The 20,783-nt window shown below is 31.0% G+C and overlaps 2 protein-coding genes across 2 annotated transcripts; both read right to left on the bottom strand.

Annotated features, from left to right (window-relative positions):
- Window positions 1-8,498: 8,498 nt before the first annotated feature.
- Window positions 8,499-10,850, bottom strand: LOC146924121 (uncharacterized). The gene has a single exon (XM_085709140.1). It carries the CDS (start codon window positions 9,958-9,960, stop codon window positions 8,659-8,661), a length of 1,302 nt encoding a protein of 433 aa, XP_085565266.1. The 5' UTR covers window positions 9,961-10,850; the 3' UTR covers window positions 8,499-8,658.
- Window positions 10,851-11,020: 170 nt separating this feature from the next.
- LOC146924120 (uncharacterized) lies at window positions 11,021-20,311 on the bottom strand. The gene is made up of 7 exons (XM_085709139.1): window positions 20,173-20,311; window positions 20,014-20,077; window positions 19,817-19,915; window positions 19,612-19,713; window positions 18,260-18,455; window positions 17,702-17,715; window positions 11,021-11,423 (listed from the first exon to the last, which is right to left on the bottom strand). The coding sequence occupies exons 1-7, from the start codon at window positions 20,292-20,294 to the stop codon at window positions 11,145-11,147; spliced, it is 876 nt and encodes a 291-aa protein (XP_085565265.1). The 5' UTR covers window positions 20,295-20,311; the 3' UTR covers window positions 11,021-11,144.
- Window positions 20,312-20,783: the final 472 nt, after the last annotated feature.

The raw sequence follows: 20,783 nt of genomic DNA, 5'->3' as shown, positions 1-20,783 counted from the left end.
CAAAGTACACAGTATCTGTTACAATAAAAGAAAATGGTAGTTAGCTGATGCCCAGACATGTCAAAAACAAAAGAGGCACTATTAGCCTTTAATCACTAGTAGGAATGAAATTTAACCTTCTTCAAAAGTTCTAAAGAGGAACTATGGGAATTTTTGAATAACCTATTATTACGCTCATTCCAAACTAGTCATATAAAACATATACATTATTTAATAAATAAATTTAAAATATTAATTTTTATTTATAATGGTGATTGAAGGGTGTAGTTTTTAAAATATAAATACAAAAGTGTGATACTAATTGAGTTTAAATATTTCATACATATCTTAAAATATTTAAAAACTTTAATAATAGAGAGAATCATAACTTATAGTCCATAGTGATTCATTTTTAGTTAAGGTCTTTTTTTTAAAGATCAAAAAGGTAATGATTAAAACTAATAATCCAAAGAGTACTAAGATTAAAGAGTTACATCCTTCAAAAAAAAGATTAAAGAGTTACAAAGATATCAATTACAAAAACAGCACTCAAATAATGGTGCCTCCAAATAAAATAAAAAACAATCTAAAAATCAAAGAAAAATGTTAAATAGCGTCTCTAGATCACTTGTTAAGGAAACTAATAGAGAAATATTGAGTTGCTAAGTAGGGAAAAATGTTATATTCACTTCTTTAAAGTTAAAAAGTTATTGTCTACTTACTATATAATAAATATTAATCCCTATGATTTTACCATTTTGCCCCTAAAAGGGGTATTTTTGTAATTTTCTAATAGGTGGGATGTGGTTGTTGACACCTCACCATTATAAGGGTGCATTTCCCATTTTGCCCCTCACAATTTTTTTTAATTATTTTATGATTTTTATATTTTTAATAACTTTTAACTATTTTCCAATTTTTATGTTTTTAACTATTTTTCAATTTTTTCTCCCAAATTCAGTTGCTTCTACATTGCTGTCGTGGGAGATTAAGATATCGTTTGACTCGGCTTTTTTACCAACTTCTCTACATTTTTAAGGAGAAGTTAGACTAAACACAATATCAATTAAGTACTTACTAAAAAAAGTAATTTTTTTAAATGCATAAAATTGAATGAAATGAGCTTTGGCCAAAAGTTGTTGAATGTTACTTTAAAAAACTACTTCTCAACAATTTATTTCACAAGCATCTCTTTTCAACTCACGCTGCGGATCTTTTCTTTTATTTTTTAATATTATATTGCAATATGTTTTTTCTTCCAATTAACTTTATTTTTTTTGAACCGTTCCATTTAATTTTTTAAGGAGGTTCCATTTAATTTTATTTTTTTTTAAAAGAAATTTTATTATCTTTTTATCACTTATATATTTAATTTCAATATCGTTTAAACATCACAACCTCACAAATATTTTTAGTCACGCTGTCATTTAATGATACCAAATATTTTTATTTCCTTTCTTCAACCTCGCGGATATATACACACACATTAACATTTAGAGTAATATTTTATGTCCGTCTGTCTGTTTTTTTGTTACGCTAATGCACATAATTTTTTTTAGTGTTGCTTGGTTGAGTGCTACCTCGCCGATTTTTTTTCTATTTTTCAATTTTTATATTTTTAAAAACTTTTAACTATTTTCCAATTTTTTCTCCCAAATTCAGTTGCTTCTACACCGCCGTGGTGGGAGATTAAAATACCGTTGGACCCGGTTTATTTTCAACTTCTCTACATTTTTAAGGAGAAGTTAGGTCAAATACAATATCAATTAAGTACTTACTAAAAATGTACTTTTTTTTAATGCATAAAATTGAATGGAATGAGCTTTGGTCAAAAGCTATGAAGCCCGGATACTCCAAAATGGTGTCGTACCCGTGTCGGATACGTATCGGATACCGATACTCCGCGGATACTCCGGATACCGTATCCCAGAAGTATCGGAATTAATTATTTTAATTTAAAATATATATTTTATCGGATACTTAAAAGATACTCGACGGATACACACAGATACTTATAAGATACTTCACACAGACGTATCCAAAAAAAATGAAGTGTGTAAAAATGAGATTGTGTTGTGAAAATTTAAGATACGAATCACTATAATTATTTTTCAATTAACAAATTAAATATTATGATTTTGGTGGATGAAAGTAACGAGAGAGGGGAGATTTAATCAATCAACATTAAACAAACTTTGTTTTGAGTTCTTTTATTGATACATTTGTTGATATCCTAACATATGAATGAAAATAGAATATGATTTATACAAAAACTTTACATTTTTTATTTTGATCATATGTATTTTTTTTTTTAAATTGTAACTTTTATGATTATATAGTATGAGTAATCAATGTTTTTTTAAGTATTTTACACGCATATAAATTTTAATATAAATATTTTGTTTTTTTTTGAAGAAATATAAATATTTTGTTAACGTATCTTAGTCGTATCGTATCCTAAATTTTAAAAATTTCGCGTATTCGCGTACCCGTATCGTATCGTACCCGTATCGCACTACGTATCCGGGCTTCATAGGTCAAAAGTTGTTGAATGCTACTTCAAAAATTTCTCGACAATTTATTTCACAAGCATCTCTTTTCAATTCACGTTTGAAACCTTTTCTTTTATTTTTTAATATTATATTTCAATATGTATTTTTCTTTCATTTAATTTTTTTTGAACCGTTCCATTTAATTTTTTTAAGGAGGTCCCATTTAATTTTATTACCTTTTTTTAAAGGAATTTTATGATCTTTTTATCACTTATATCTTTAATTTCAATACCGTTTAATCATCACAACCTCACAAATATTTTTATTCACGCTGTCATTTAATGATACCAAATATTTTTATTTTCTTTCTTCAACCTCGCAAATATATACACACACACATATTAGCGTTCAGAGTAATACTTTATGTGTGTCTGTTTTTTTTGTTACGCTACTGCGTATAGTTTTTTTTTGACGTTGCATAATGCTTGTGATTATTTTTATAAAATTTTGATTTTAATTAAAAGTAAAATTGTAGATGTCTTTTCTTTAAAAAGGTCTAGATGCCTAAAAAAATTATACTTATATATATATATATATATATATATATATATATATATATATATATATATATATATATATATTTTGCACCTTTATATTGTAACAAACTATGCATATCTTTTTCTTATTCAAAAAAACTTAACATATATGTTTCCTTGACACCAACAATGTAACAAATATAATATCATATACGATAAATTCTTATCTTTTTGAAAGACACCAAAAATATGGTATTCTAATAACGAAATTTGTTATAGAGTATAATTGAAATAGAAAAAACCAACTATTTTGATATTATTTATGTTATTATTTCAGGCTCCTTAAATTGTTTCTCCTATTCAAATATTTAACAAATCATTTATATGATGATATAGATTTGTATTCATGTCACAAAAAATAAACGTTATTCAGTAAATATAGTATTTGTAAAAAAAATATCTTTTACTTTTTAACATTTTTAGCCTTCAGAAAATATTTTAAACATTTTTATTTATTATGTTAATTCATAATAAATTCAAAGTTTTGTCCTCGTGAGATTAGCTCAAATGATAGGAACAATGCATAATTATATGTCAAGTCCGAGGTTCGAACCCCGGACACCATAAAAAAAAAAAAAATCAATGTTTGTACAATATTTTGCCAAACAACATTTAACTTAAAAATAGCTTTAAAACTAAAAAAAACAAAGAAACCAAATAACTTTAGCTTCTTTCTTAAAGACCTTTTTTTTAACTTTGTCTTGAAGTAACTTTTAGACCGTAAAAAACCTTGGCCAAACGGTATCTAAGTTCAGCTGGGAACACTGTTTCACTTTCTTCTTCATAAGAGGTCATTTTCTTCCTTTTTTCATGGTTCTGAGAACATACATGACTTGAGTTGACTGATTTTTATGGCTTGAGGGGTTCATTTTTCGACACTGTTTTAATTTTTGCTTCATCATAGGCGGTTTTCTTGCTTTTTTTCAAGATTATGCATTTTAAGGTTTTTTTTTAATTGTTAGTGGATTATGTACCAGAAATTGTATATGTTGCATGAGTGTAGAATAATCTTCCTTTGTTATGTGGAGTATAGTAAAGGTCATGATGATTGAATTTTAATTCATGGTAAGGTTTTGACACAATTGTTATTTTAACTTCTGGTACTGTACTTGAAAAAAATTGATTCATGTGGGTTATTTTAGTTTTTGTGAGTAATCCTAAAGTTGTAACAGTTTTCATATTTGGTTTATTCTTTCCTATATCATTGAGTCGTATGAAAGTTGATTGGTGTAAATTTGTTTTGGTCATATCATTGAGGTCCAAAAATTTGATGATACAGAAATTTGTGCATTTATGATCTGGTTGATTTGATGATGCAAAAATTGATCACATAGAAATATGTTACCTTCTTTCAATATCAGAATGAACAAAGGGATTAAAATTAAATGATGTATTATTGTATTTCTATATAGGACTTTCAATTTCAAGGGATTATGACTACATTAAGGATCTCAAAAATGATTTGGACATTTGGAAAATAGGATTTGGAGTGCTAGATTCTTGGATTGTGACTGGTAGTAATGAGAATCAACATATGAAGCTCATTATTTGTGATGCAAATGTTAGATGAGTTAGTTACGATTTGTTGTAATTTCCTTAATGATTAATCAATGTTACTTATTAGTGTACATTTTGATTTATTTATATTTTTTGGTTTCTTTCTCGGGTTTAGGGTGATCGAGTTCATGTAATAACTCGATATAGAGAATTGGAGCATTAGAAGGCTTTGATCGAGGAAAACAAGACTTATACTTTGTATAATTGTCATGTGTTTGATAATGACATTGCATTTAATCCCTTTAAGGTTGTTTTTGGTTCTGGTACAAAGGTGCAGAAGTATGACAAGTTAACTAACGTTCTTACTCATGAATTTCGCTTTAAGTCATTTAAGGAAATTCACGATGGAAAATTCAAAACTGACGTTTTATATGGTATAGTTATGTGCTTTAATTTATTTCTGTGTTTTCTCCGTTTATAATGTTCTTATAGATGTAATTTTTTTAAAGAAATCATCGGGCTTCTTCATGAGATTGTCAAGACAACGCCAATTGGGACTGGAAAGAAACTGTGTACGAACATTGTGTTGAAAGATAAAATGTATTATTTTCTAATTTGTCAGCATCAGATGATAGAATTTTGTATAAGTTTGATAATGACCAGAAAGATGTCTTTCCTTATGCAGTGGGAATATAGTTGATGTAACACTATGGGAAAAATACTCCGTAGCTTTATCATTTACCTTCTATTTATCTTGAGTTCTTTGCTTCCATTTTGTAGTCAATAGCTAGATTCGAGATCCTGCACGAGTTCTATTGTGAAAGAGATGGATTTGGCCAACTGCATATGCAGCAAGGTTCTTATTTATCTGCAATTTGTTTTGTACCCAACACTTCCCAAATGAGATATCAAGGACATTTCTAAAAGGAACACGGAAGACAATCACATTCATTGACAAACAAGCTCAAAAAAGGTATAAGTGTCGCTTGATAACGGCAAAGAGAGCAAGTTACAAAAAATACTTAGGCGGCCAATGGTTCAACTTTTGCCGAGAGTATATGTTAGAGGTAGGTGATAAGCTAATTTTTGATCTAGAGAAGCCACCTAAAAATATGCACGTTCAAGTCGTTCCCAAATAAATATTTGGTGTTCATGATCCGCACTTTGAATAGATCACCTTAACTCTAATCCTAGACTAGATTATCTTCACTCACCGACGCTACTTCTTTGTTTGATTTCATTGATGTAAATATGAGTATCAATCCTTTTTTGGTAACTCTATAACAACAACACTCTTTTTTATAATTTTGGATAATATGTAAATTCCTAATCTCATAAACTGATTATATGCTCTCTTAATCAGCCCATATATATATTTTATGATGAATCACAATGTTCCGTTGTTTTAACATCTCTTCTTTCGAAGAATTTTTTTATCGAATACGTTATTGAACCCGTGCTAAGCACGGGTTTGTAACTAGTTTTCAATGAAAGTTTTTATCTTTTTACCTTTTTAATTAGTGTTTTTAAGGTCAATTCAAAACATTTAACATATGAGAGGTTGAGTGCTACACCGGTAGAAATCAAATGAAAAATCATTAAAGTTGAATTTGATCCAAAACCATACAAGAAATTTAACCTTGTCTAAAGATGTATTAAGCTATCTTGATTACCCAAAACTTTCGAAAGTAACTAGATGCATATCAACCAAATCGCATCAAAGCATTCCTTTATTTTCTTTCTATAAGAAACCAAACAAATGAATTTTTTTTGAAACAGCCAATATTATTCACGATGAATGAGTGCAAAGCGAACAAAAGACATTCACGGACAAAGCCATGAAGGCTAAAAAACAAAAGGTGACGTATATATGCGGAACAGCCGAAAAAAATACAAACAAATTCTAAAAGGAACCCCATAAACAAATGACTAGCCCAAACTAAAGCATGATGCCAAGGTATACATAAGACCCCTCACCAAAACCATACAACAAAAGGATCAACCCATGCATACTCCCAAATCACAGCCCTCCAATAGCCGAACCAAATTTGAATTTCAGCACCAGAAAAACAGCACACAGACCCTATGAATTGAATTGAATTGAATTGCAAGACTAAAAAAACCTATGAATTTTGGTGACACTTAAGAATTTTAGTTTGCCCTCTTTAATAAAAAAAAATATATTTTGGTTTTTTGTTAGTTTTTTGTTTGAATTATAAGAATCTCTATAACATTTGAGGAGACATTTTAGAATTGTGTGACACTTAAGAATCATGTATTATTAAAATTGTATCCAAATAATCTCTATAACGTTTGAGGAGCCATTTTAAAATTGTGTGACACTTAAGAATCATGTATTATTGAAATTGGAGTCAAGATTTTAAGATAGTTTGATGACTTCAATAAAGACAAATCATTAAAAGAAAATAGAGTTTAATTCCGAACTGAAATATTATCAATAGTCCATTATCTGAAAATCAAAGTATTAACACAAAAAAAAAATCTAAATCCAATTTTGAGAGTCATTTCTTCCATCTTCTAATTTTAATTGAACTCACAAGAAGAAGAGAAAAAAAAAAAAACTCCATTGTCTTTCAACAGCCTGCAAATTCTTTTTTTCTCGTCTTAAATGAAGTGGTAAGCACTATATAAACTCGGACACACACTAAATTTAAATGCAAACGAAGATATACAATCTAATATATCCATATCGTCAATTGAACTAAATTTTGTGACAAAATTCATCCTCTTTAAAATGCAACATATCTCTTTAATTTTTTTTTTTTTTGGTAATTATATCTCTCTTTCATTTTTAATCAAATATGCGATAACTTTATAAAAGACATGCATTTTTAGCCACTTCATAAAACACACTAACTGTATTGTACCAACTCCTTTCCACATTAACGTTTTCTCCTTTTTTATTCTCTACCTCTCTCATGATTCCATTGCGCTTAAATTCTAAGCATATAATTGATGTATTTACTACTCCCTCCATTCCTTTTTATTTGATGTTTTAGCTCTTAAGTTTTATTTCAAAATATTTGATGTTTTAGAATTGTTAGTATTGTTTGTCCAATTTTACCCTTGTCACAATTAATTACCTTATGACTTTTAATTTATCACAATTGTCAAAAATTGGAGTACTAATTACCAATTGTCCTTACCTAGGTAGTGCTCTCCCTTAGTCTCATTTCAACTACCAATGACACTATTTACAACTACCGGCTAAAAAGATAACATTGGCTAAAACCCAATGACATGCACAACTATAAAAAGAGAACATTGGCTAAAACTATTCATACTCCCCATGGAAGCGACTAGAAAAGGCACGTATGAAACAGAGAGAGAAAAATTGTTGAAGATGGTAGTTGAGGATTCACTTGAAGGGAAAGTTGATTATGAGTTTGATACTGCAGACACAGCTGAATCCAAACTGCACCAACAAGCAGTGGAGATGGTAGTTGAAGATTTAGTTGAAGAGGGAGTTGAAGAACCACGTGAAAGGCAAATAGTGCTGGACATTGATCTAAATCTTCCTGCTGATATTGGATTTGATTTAAACAAGTTTGCAGATGAAGAAGACCTAACTCCCAAAGAAGAAGCAGCAAGAGCTTGCATGAAAATATATCTTCCTAGTTTCTACTAAATCCCATTGCAATCTATGTTCCCTTTACTATTCAAAAGTGCATGAAATGCATGTAGGAATGAAGTCAATTTTTATTTTCCTTGTCTTTTATGCTTTCGGTTTTAATTCTGGATTGTTGGAATAATATAAATTTTCTGTTCCATTTCTTCTTCTGTTTTTTTTTTTTTTTTTTGGGTTAGAAGCATAAGTTCTCATGTTGTGTATTGGTATTGATTTTATGATATGTCTAGAAAACTTCTGTCAAAAAAAATGATATGTCTAGAAAGGAGCAATTTGAATGTGTACTTTCATATGTGAGAAAACTGATTCACACGTTCATGATAGTATCCCACAAAATAAACTTATAAATTGAAGACACAACAATTGCTGGAATTAAAATGAAAAGAAATACACAAAATGAAATGATTTGCTTTGGGATTTATCCTTGTCTTTTTTGGAACAAAATCTAGTTTAAGAAATTGATAACCTCTTGCACCAAATTAGAATCACAACTGACATTTGTTGGTAGTTGTCCTTGTCTTTCCAACGCTTTCTTTTTCATGTGTGGAATTCTAAACTTGTTTGATCCTTTTGCTTTCATGATCTCTTCCATGCACGTTTGTAAAGTCAAGAATATATGATTTGACTTAATTGGTGAAAATTCTTCAAATGACTTCTCCACAACAGTAACAAGTTCATCAATAGTTTGAGATACCTTTTGTTGTTGTAATGACTGAATAGCACGAAAAAATCCTAGATCAAGAACATTTAATTCAGGAGAATTCGGAGGCTGGCACATCAAACGGATATCAAATCCACTTTCCTTAACAGCTTGACAAAATTCTTCATCATTTATATCAATATGCGTTCTCGCGTTATCTTGTTGAATAAATATCGGAATTCCGATATCTTCTATCGGCCATACGTCCATGACAGAGGGTAATACTTTGTCGATATAAAATGATCTTATAATAGCTCTAGTGACCGAAAGGATTGGTTTAGTCTCCATTGTACCAGCCACTCTATTAACACTAGTCCTTTTAGCAGGCTCTTTTATGACAAAAGGAAAGACGCCAATTTTGCCATCGAATGTTACATTTCTATGTGAATCGAATCTCGGGCGAGCTACGGCAGCCAAAAACATGACTTTTGGGAGAAAGTTTTTGCTTACGCAATGACGCGTCGGATCATCTTCATCTTGCAACAAGTAATATTTCTCATTTTTTTTTGTCATAGAGAACCACTTCTCATCAATGTGAATGATGTTATACATTCCCACAAAAGTTGGATTATTGGGTATGCTATTGGCGTCAAGCATTGATATGCAAAATTGTAATCTTGTTCTTTTGTTTTCTTCCTTCAAGAAAGGCTTTATAGCATTTGATTGCCTCCGTATTTTTCCGGACTGCATAAGCCGAAATAACGAACTCTTATTGACCCCTAAGGCATGGGCTAAAGATGCAATTGTTGTCCTTTTATGCAAAGGCACATCACGAATTTTTTCCAAATCAATTTCTGCTCTCTTTCGACCACATCTTGACATTCTGTGGGATACATCAACATGAGCACCACAATCTTTTGCTCGTTTCCAAATACGTTGAACAGCTAATATAGGAACCGTAAAATGTGATGACACCTCTCGTGTTGCAGTTCTACCCAATTTCCCGTCAACACTCTTTTTCAATAACATCTCATATATGTCTCTTCTTTTGTCATTGGACATGTTCTTTCCTCTCTTATTGATAGTAACCACTTGTGGTAGTGGCATGTCCTCATCAGCTTCCTTGTGATTATCATTAGCATCACCTAAAAGAAAAAGAATGCATAATTGGAAATATAACACTAACTGCGGGAGGTAAGAGCAGTACTCATAATAAGATGGATATAATATTATAAAAAATTGTGATAGAAGGAAATAAAGTGAAGATGGAGATTGATGCAAAAAAATAAAATAAAAACTGAAATTCTAGATACCATCATCTGAGTTTTCTAGTGCCACATCCCACTGGTTATTGAGAAAGTCTTCATATTCTTCATCCGACTGTGTATATTCTTCTTGAGGTGGATCACTAGATTGAAATAGAAGAACATCATCATCATTAGTAAGAGGTGGTTCATTGTTCAAGTCTAGTGAATGTGGTGAATTTGCCTCATAATTGAAAAAAGGAAAATTCAAATCTATTGCAACTAAGGGAACGTTTATGTCATTATTTGTATCCATAACTGAAATATCATCATGAAGTTCAACTTTTATAAGCAATTTTAAGGGATTTGAAATATGAGATTCTAAAATGAGTGGGAAAATTTAAAAACCTCAAAAGTATAAGGTGGGAAATACTAAATGTTTTGCTGGAAAAAAAAACGTGGGAAAAAACAAACCTTTCACTTTTTAAAAGTGTCACCTTATACTTCCACGTTCATTTTTTGGAAGTGTAAGTAATAAATGTATTGAGGGAAGAATTGTATACTCCCACAGCTCATTTAAGAAGATTTGGAATTTTGAGAAGAAAAAAGCAAGGAGTAATCATGGCAGCCAAAAAATAAAATAAGGGTATTGTAGTCCAAATCTACAACTATTTTCATTCTTTAATGATTCCTTAATATGTGTGTAATCAGCTAAAACATCAAATAAAAAGGAATGGAGGGAGTATATGTTATAGAATAGTTAAGACATTTACTATAGAATAGTTTAAAGGACTCGAATAAATTGTCAAAATCATGAATAAATTGTTACTATTTATTGGTGATGCCTTATAATTCAAGGAACCATGGTTCAGAAAACTTTCAGCAATATAAATCTCCAAGGAGCAAAAAAAACTTGTCATGATCAATTTCATATCCATCTCTAAAGTCTCATGAACAAAATAATGCTCCCTATCATCCACAACATACATATATGAAGAACATAAAACAAACAAGGGCTAAGGAATACGGTCATAACAAATACAGCATTCACATATCATCTGGTTTTTCATCCCATCTATTCTTGCGCTTTGGTCTTTCAGGAGCGACACTCTTCCCGATCAACTCCTCTATATGTTTAGGTAATGGTGGAGGTGGAAAGTATATGAGGTCCACATTGTCATCATCACTGCTAATCCATCCATGGCAAGGTCTGTACCTACTTTGTGGAAGCTGGTCCCTTGTTTTTGTGGATTCAATCATAGAAGGCTTCACAGTAGTGGTTTCAACATTGCTCACAAATGTTTCATGATTGCATTCTTTGACATTCTCCATTGGCTCTTGCTCTTTGACATTCTCCATTGTATATGTAACACCTACAAACATTTTGATAAGGATTAGAACAAAAGGAATTAAAAATAAAGGAACAGAAATGTATATATAATTTATATAGATAATTTGGTATATAACAAAATACAGGTTTTCGAGATTTTGTCTCTCCACAATTCAAATTCTTCCTAATTCCACACACTTTTTCTATTCTGGCTTACTTCTATTTATATTACAATTCACACCCGTTCTTAATAGATGCAATTAATCATAATCGTTGTGACTGTTCCTATTAGTAACCGTTGGTAGAACTGGTGTTGTTTGCCTTTAAGGGTTGCGTCCTTTCTTCATCAGTTGTACCTTCTTGGGACGCCCTTCTTGGCCCCACTGGATGCGTCTCTACACTAAGGGTCGTGCCTCTTTGATTCGCATCTCTTAACCCTGCACCCCTTTGGTGGGTCGTGACTGTTGGGTGACTTGCACCCCTTGGGAAGTTACAACCTTAACACGTGAAAGGTGGATCATGGCTCACAAGAAACATATATTTCACAATCAGAAAGTTCAATCAGCTTCAGCTTCTTACAAGCCTGGAAATGATATCATTGTGTGTAAATATTCGATTAATTGCATACATTAAGATTAAATGTAGTTCCAATATTAACTAAAAGAAATAAAATATGCATTTTTTAATTGAATAAAATATGAATTTTATTGTCAATTAAGGAAATTATTCGACTAAAATTTATTTTATAATCGAACCTCTCCTATTGCTGTGACTTCAACATGAGCAGAAGGGTCAGTGTTCCTTAGAACCATGTTGTGACAACTAGCAATAACATCATCATTCAAAACTATAACAGCATCAAATGGACCTCCATCTTCACATTCTACACCTTTATAGGCTTCTTCAACTGCTTTTCTTAAAAATTTGTGGTCTCTATCCTTGATAGCTAATTATCCAATCACCAAAACCAAATTAATGTATAAGTCACAAATGAAAATATCATTTCAAGCCTAATATTAAATTTTGGTCGTTCGATCTCAAATTGATTATAGATATTATTTTTTAATGATTATTTGGTGATGATGTAATGAGATTTAGCTGATCTAAAATCAAAGAATTATATCAATTTTTGTGTGTAGATGCATGTATTTTTTGGATTTGGTACATATAAAACGTCATAAAGTTTTACGTATCAATTGTTTGATCTCAAATTAACAATTGAGATCGTTTAAATTATGTTTTTTTATTGGGTGTTGTTATAATTTTACAAAAAATTACACTTTAGAGTTCAACAAAATCACAGTTCCAATATATCTCAGGAAACGCACTTCAATTGTAACATGCACTATAGCCTAGAGCTACTATAATCCTTATTTTAATTTTGATTGCTATTATTTTCAATCCTGGACCCTTATCTTAGTGAAACCTAAACAAGGACTATAGTGCTTTCAGTTCCATCCTTGTTTTGCACCACTAGGAAGATCAAAAATAAAAATAAATCATAAATAATGCCAATCGAAATAAAATCAGAACATTCACTTGGAGATTATAAGACCAGTAATGGAAAATCCAAACAAGAATCCATAGAAGGGAATAAATGTGCCACACTCTACTGAATCAAAGAGTACTAAGATCAAAGAGTTACAAAGATATCAATTACAAAAACATCACTCAAATAATGGTACCTCCAAATAAAAAAGAGAGCCTAAAAATCTAAGGAAAATGTTAAGGAGCGTCTCTAGATTACTTGTTAAGGAAATTTTCTTTTTTTAATAAGCTAAATTAGCCCACTTAAATTGACACCGGAGAGAAACGAACCTGAGACCTCGAAAAAGAGCACACTTTCAGATCCTAAACAAATACCACCAGGACAACCTAAGTGGGTTTTTGTTAAGGAAATTAATCGAGAAATATTGGGTTGGTAAATGGTATATTCACTTCTTTTAAGTTAAAAAGTTATTGTTTTCGATAAAAAAAAATATTATCTTTTTAACTAGTGTTCTTAGGTCACTTGTTAGCCTAATCCAAATCAAATTACAAATAAATTCAATTCAAAATATTTAGCATACAAGAGACTGAGTGCTACACAGGTAGAAATCAAATGAAAAATAGTAAAGTTGAACCTGATCCAAAACCATACAAGAAATTTAACCTTGTCTAAAATGTACGTATTAAGCTATCTTGATTACCCAAAACTACATAATTACGATGCTTCCAAATTAACTAGATACATATCAACAAAATCGCATTAAAGCATTCCTTTACTTTCTTTCTATATGAAACCAAACTAATGAATTGAATTGCACGATTAAAAAAACCTATGAATTTAATTAAGGTTTAAATTTTAGTTTGCCCTCTTTCATATATAATTTATATTTTGATTTTTTTTGTTAGTTTTTTGTTTGAATTATATCTCTACAACCTCTGAAACTAATATTTGAGGAGACATTTTAAAATTGTGACACTTAAGAATCATGTATTATTGAAATTGTATCTAAGTCTTGTATGTCAAGATTTTAAGATAGTTTGATAACTTCAATAAAGACAAATCATTCAAAAAAAAAATCGAGTTTAATTCTTGGCTGAAATAATTATTGAACAGGTTTTAATTACCTTTTAGTCAAACTTGATATTATCAATGGTTCATTATCCGAAAATTGGAGTATTAACACACAAAATGAAAATCTAAATCCAATTTTGAGAGTTGTTTCTTCCATCTTCCAATTTTGATTGAACTCAAAAAGAAGAAAACTCCATATAGTCTTTCAACAGCCTACAAATTCTTTTTTTCTCTTCTTTTAAATGAAGTGGTAAGCACCATATAAACTCAGACACACACTAAGTTTAAACACGGACGAAGATGTACAATCTAATATATCGATATCGTCAATTGAACTAAATTTTGTGACCAAATTCATCCTCTTTAAAACGCAACACATCTCTTTAATTTTTTTTTTTGGTGATTATATCTCTCTTTCATTTTTAATCAAACATGCGATAACTTAATAAAAGACATGCATTTTTAGCCACTTCATAAAACACACTTTCTGTATTGTACCAACTCCTTTCCACATTAACGTTTTCTCCTTTTTTATTCTCTACCTCTCTCATGATTCCATTGCGCTTAAATTCTAAGCATATAATTTATGTATTTACTATATGTTATAGAATAGTTAAGACATTTACTATAGAATAGTTTAAAGGACTCGAATAAATTGTCAAAATCATGAATAACTTGTTACTATTTATTGGTGATGCCTTATAATTCAAGGAATCATGGTTCAGATAACTTTCAGCAATATAAATCTCCAAGGAGCAAAAAAAACTTGTCATGATCAATTTAATATCCATCTCTAAAGTCTCATGAACAAAATAATGCTCCCTATCATCCATAACATACATATATGAAGAACATAAAACAAATACAGCCATAACAAATACAGCATTCACATATCATCTGGTTTTTCATCCCATCTATTCTTGCGCTTTGGTCTTTCAGGAGCGACACTCTTCCCGATCAACTCCTCTATATGTTTAGGTAATGGTGGAGGTGGAAAGTATATGAGGTCCACATTGTCATCATCACTGCTAATCCATCCATGGCAAGGTCTGTACCTACTTTGTGGAAGCTGGTCACTTTTTTTTGAGGATTCAATCATAGAAGGCTTCACAGTAGTGGTTTCAACATTGCTCTCAAATGTTTCATGATTGCATTCTTTGACATTCTCCTTTGGCTCTTGGTTTTTGACATTCTCCATTGTATATGTAACACCTACAAACATTTTGATAAGGATTAGAACAAAAGGAATTAAAAATAAAGGAACAGAAATGTATACATAATTTATATAGATAATTTGGTATATAACAAAATACAGGTTTTCGAGATTTTGTCTCTCCACAATTCAAATTCTTCCTGATTCCACACACTTTTACTATTCTGGCTTACTTCTATTTATATTACAATTCACACCCGTTCTTAATAGATGCAATTAATCATAATGGTTGTGACTGTTCCTATTAGTAACCGTTGGCAGAACTGGTGTTGTTTGGCTTTAAGGGTTGCGTCCTTTCTTCATCAGTTGTACCTTCTTGGGTCGCCCTTCTTGGCCCCACTGGATGCGTCTCTACACTAAAGGTCATGCCTCTTTGATTCACATCTCTTAACCCTGTGGGTCGTGACTGTTGGGTGACTTGCATACAATGCTTCCAAAATTAACTAGATACATTTTTTTTAGGAAAAAATAACTAGATACATATCAACCAAATGTTGATCAAAGCATTTCTTTACTTTCTTTCTATAAAAAACTGAATTGTATGACTAAATTTTAGTTTGGCCTCTTTAATATATAATCTTTTATTTTGGTTTTTGTAAGTTTTTTGTTTGGATTATATCTCTACAACATCAAAAACTATAATATTTGAGGTTACATTTTAAATTATGCGACACTTATGAATCAAGTATTATTGAAGTTGTTTTGAAGTTTTGTACGTTAGGATTTTAAGATAAATTGATGTCTTTAAGAGGAATCATTCAGAAAAATTCGAGTTTAATTTCTAGGTTTAATAGCAGTTTTAGCCCCCTAACTTTCACGAAGTTGCGATTTTGACCCCCTAAGAAAAAAAACTACAAAACCGCCCCCTAAGTTTTGCAACTGCAACAGTTTTGGCCCCCCGAGGCCAAAAAAATAAAAAAATAATAACACGTGGCACCTCACTTAGGGTGCCACGTCAGCATAGACTGAGTCAAAATTGGCCTAGGGGGCCAAAACTGCCACAGGTGCAAAACTTAGGGGGCGGTTTTGTAGTTTTTTTTTCTTAGGGGGCCAAAATCGCAACTTTGAAAAAGTTAGGGGGTTAAAACTGCTATTAAGCCTAATTTCTAGGTGAAATAATTATTGAACATATTTTACTTACCTCTTAGTCAAATTCCATATTATCAAAGGTCCATTATTTGAAAATCGGAGGATTAACACGAAAAATGAAAATCTAAATCCAACTTTGACAATCATTTCTTCCATCTTTCAATTTTGATTGAACTCAAAAGGAAAAAAGAAACTACAGTATTTCAATTTTCAACAGCTTATAAATTCTTGTTTTCTCTACTCTTAAACGAAGTGGTAAGCACCATAAACTCAGACACACACTAAGTTCAAACGCGGGTAAAAGGTTACAGTTTAATATATCGATCGATATTGTCGGTTGAACTAAATTTTGTGACGAAATTCATCCTCTTTGAAACGAGGATACACAATCAAAAGAAACATGGAAAAAGAAGGATTAGAATCAAAATTCTAAAGGCAGTGAAAATATTACGTATTTAAGCAAATTTTCCCTTATGAGTGTTTAATGCTAGTAACTTTTAGTAATGAGTTGTGTTAACTGAAATACAGAATCTCAAGAAACCCAAAATATTTCTTTTTCTCCATACTTTCTTAAGAATAGCGACCAAAACTTGGCCACACATTACAAAGGAGTAAGCATTGCAATGAAGTCACTAACCAAATTCTAAAAAGAAGATCAATGTATAAACAGAACAAACGAAATAAATACGAGCCAAGTATACAAAGAAGATCCGTGTATAAACAGATTGTCAAAATCACGGTGACAACATGATTTTGTTGAAACTACAGAGTGTAGCTTTCAGAAAAACTGCAGTGGCACATGGTGATTTTGACAATTTCACCCCCAATCTAAACTTGCACTAAATTGGTTCCTAGACTATTGTTGTTTCTTGTTTAATTATCAGATCAATGATTTCCTTCTAAAACATAAATTACAGAAAGCCCTTTACTTTTTTTCGACCAAGTTTAAAGGACTCGAATAAATTGTCAAAATCATGAATAACTTGTTACTATTTATTGGTGATGCCTTGTAATTCAAGGAATCATGGTTCAGATAACTTTCAGCAATATATATTTCCAAGGAGCAAAAAAAACTTGTCATGATCAATTTAATATCCATATCTAAAGTCTCATGAAAAAAATAATGCTCCCTATCATCCATAACATACATATATGAAGAACATAAAACAAACAAGGGCTAAGGTATACAGTCATAACAAATACAGCATTCACATATCATCTGGTTTTTCATCCCATCTACTCTTGCGATTTGGTCTTTCATGAGCTAGACTCTTCCCGATCAACTTCTCTATGTGTTTAGGTAATGGTGGAGGTTGAAAGTATATGAGGTCCACATCGTTATCATCACTGCTAATCCATCCATAGCAAGGTCTGTGCCTACTTTGTGGAAGCTTGTCAGTAGTGGCTTCAACATTATCCTTAACACCTACAAACATTTCAACTATTAACAAATAATAATAATAATAATTTTTTGACTTTTCCTAGCTCTTTAGGAAACCTAAACATATTTTCAACAGAGCGATTAAGTTAGTTAAAAAATCACACATCTGACGTAGTCACGCGATCTTGATTTTCAGATTAAGATCGAATGGTTTACATACAAACTTTGTTAAATCATATCCAAAATACAAAGTTAAAACAGGAGTATCTGATCTTAATCAAATAGTTCTTATCAACGATATGTGTGATTTGGTGGATGCAATCAATCCAAATCCATAAATGTATCTTGTAAATTTAGAGGACGATGTACCAAAATACTTGACCAAAAAATTAAATCTTTCAAAATTTCATTTAGGCCTCACATGATCTGCCCTAAACCTAACTAGTGTCTAACCTTCATTTAGGAACTTTTTTTTTTTTTACCTTGATTTAGGAACTTATATTTAGGAAACTTCTAATCTTTCTAACATTGAAGAGAAATGCAAACATATTCAAATGAAAGGACCTACAGGAGGGTAGGATTAAATTACCAACTTCTTCTTCTACATTGCCAATTGGAGTAGAGTCATGATCGTGATCATTGGTTTGAGATGCAGAGTCCAAATCATCATTACCCCGCGGTACATGGTCTTGATGCACAAGATAAGAGGAGCCAACTTCAGTAATCCCGGTTGCAGGAGTGGCAGCTGATGATGTCTCACCAACACCATCCTTTCTTACATCATCCTGCAAAGGATTATCATTTTTCTTGTTATTAGTTCAAAAATCATAAAATGTATACCATCTGTGTAACAATCTATTTTAACTCAATGTCTAGCTATGAGCAACTGACAGAGACACAACATCAACACTGATACATAGACTCAATGTCTAGACACCGACAAAAATTTGAAAAAATCAGTGATAGAATGTTATTACAAAGTGCCGGTGCTACATAGGTTTCTAGTAGTATGTTGTCCAAGTGAAAGCCTCGACAATGTTCATCCAAATGAAATAATTAACAGTATTCATTAAATTGTTAATCTAATTAATCAGTTGAAATAAAAAACCAAATGTGAAAGGTTTTACACTTTCACTTGGTTGGAATTCTACTGCAAGAACAGTTACTAGAAGGAGGATACACAATCAAAAAAACATGAAAAAAAGGATTAGAATCAAAATTATAAAGGCGGTGAAAATATTACGTGTTTAAGCAAATTTTCCCTTATGAGTGTTGAATGCTAGTAACTTTTAGTAGTGAGTTGTGTTAACTGAAATACAGAATCTCAAGAAACCCTTAATATTTCTTTTTCTCCATACTTTCTTAAGGATAGTGACCAAAATTTGTACACACATTACAAAGGAGCATGCATTGCAATGAATTCACTAACCAAATCCTAGAAAGAAGATCAATGTATAAACAGAACAAACGAAATAAATACGAGCAAAGTATACAAAGAAGATCCGGGTATAAACAGATTGTCAAAATCATGGTGACAACATGATTTTGTTGAAACTACAAAGTGTAGCTTTTGGCAAAAATGCAGTGACTCGCGGTGATTTTGACAATTCTACCCCCAATCTAAACTTGCATTAAATTGGTTCCTGATCAATTATAAACTACGGAACTTGACCAAAAAACAAAATTGTCAACTACAAAAATATACTCTCTCTGTTACTTCCTGATATTTGATCCTATATTTTTAGTTTGTCTCACAACTTCAGTTTGGTTAGAAAATCAATGTATAATTACACAATCACTTCTATTGATACCATTACAATAAATTTTATGTTTACTAAGTGTCTCACATTGAATATAGATGAGTAATTGGCACAAATAATGAATAGTATTAATGTACATTATGGGAATTTAAGATTTAGTGTAAAATTGCTGAATGGGTACCTTGTCTTCATCACAAGTTGGTTCTTTGCAAAGAATGGTTTCAATCAGCAGCTTGTAAGAGCCCTCTTCAATAAAGGGCCAACCTTGATTTCCTTCATAAACCTGAAAAACAAAGAAAAATCAAAACTTTTTTTCAAAATAAGCAAAAAAAATGGAAAAATCAAAACTTTTTTTGTTCAATGTATTTGAAGAAAAGAAAACCAACATCAAGAAGCTCCTCAACAGTTTCCCTGATAAGCTTTTCCTCAAATCCAAGTTGTCTCATTGCATCCAAAGCAGCATCCATTCTTGTGTTTCCAACCGTCTAGTTTAAGGGAAAATGACATAAAGAGACATGAAAAAAAAAACATAAACAAAAATGAAAAAACAGCATTGTTTTTGAGAAAGGAAAAAATGAAAAACCTGTCTTCTGGGTTGTCTTCTTCTTGGTGCCATTGTTGTTGATTTGTTCTTTCGGCTAAAGGAACTGAAAAACAGAGAGAAAAAAAAAGGGTCTTTATTAAGTTGGAGAAAGAGAGGAACAAATTTTGAAGTTGTTTCTGATTTTTTGTGTGATGATACCTTATTTGTAACGTTTCTGAGTCTGGGAGAGTGTTAAGCTCTGCAAACATTACAAATAAGGTACGAAAAGAAAAAGTGAGTTTGTATACAAAAACGGCAAGTTCACAATTACTGGTCAACATTTTTCTTTAAAGGGTCGTGCAAACTATCTAGGACATTTCATTAAGATTTTCAAAAAAATCAATAGTATATATAGAATAAATTATTACAAAAACAAATTAGTATTTATATTGTCAAAAGTTTATTCTTATATATGCTACGTTAATCGCGTTTGATCTAATAAAAATATTTAATTATTTTTATGGACCTCGTTTTTAAAATGATTTAAAGGCTAGGTAATTTGAAATCTTACATTAGTATCTAACAGAAAATTATTGTTTTGTCACATCATTACATTCATGTAGATATGCAATTATGTCTTGTGATATGATATGGAAAAATAGAGAATTTGTAATGGAGGATCGGTTTAAAACAATTTTACATTTACAATATGGCTTTTTTTAATAGTTGGTGTCGGATTTAAGGATCGATTAATTTGAGCGGTCTAATTCAACTACCCGCTTACGAGGGAGCTCATTTAAAGTACGACTTTGGTTTGTATAGACATAGCT

The sequence above is a fragment of the Medicago sativa genome, chromosome 5 (genome assembly GCF_051527215.1).
Source record: "Medicago sativa cultivar Bolivia chromosome 5, Bolivia_mono, whole genome shotgun sequence".
Lineage (NCBI taxonomy): Eukaryota > Viridiplantae > Streptophyta > Magnoliopsida > Fabales > Fabaceae > Medicago > Medicago sativa.
Note: the sequence above shows the minus strand (reverse complement) of the source record. Positions and strands in the feature narration are given on the sequence as shown.

Bases quoted from the DNA above. Each gene is read 5' to 3' on its own strand.
- LOC146924121 (XM_085709140.1), bottom strand. From the start codon at position 9,960: ATGCCACTACCACAAGTGGTTACTATCAATAAGAGAGGAAAGAACATG.
- LOC146924120 (XM_085709139.1), bottom strand. From the start codon at position 20,294: ATGTTGACCAGTAATTGTGAACTTGCCGTTTTTGTATACAAACTCACT. The intron at 20,078-20,172 runs GTATCATCACAC...TCTGTTTTTCAG, and splicing joins TCAGAAACGTTACAAATAAG to TTCCTTTAGCCGAAAGAACA. The intron at 19,714-19,816 runs GTTGGTTTTCTT...TTTGTTTTTCAG, and splicing joins CTGTTGAGGAGCTTCTTGAT to GTTTATGAAGGAAATCAAGG.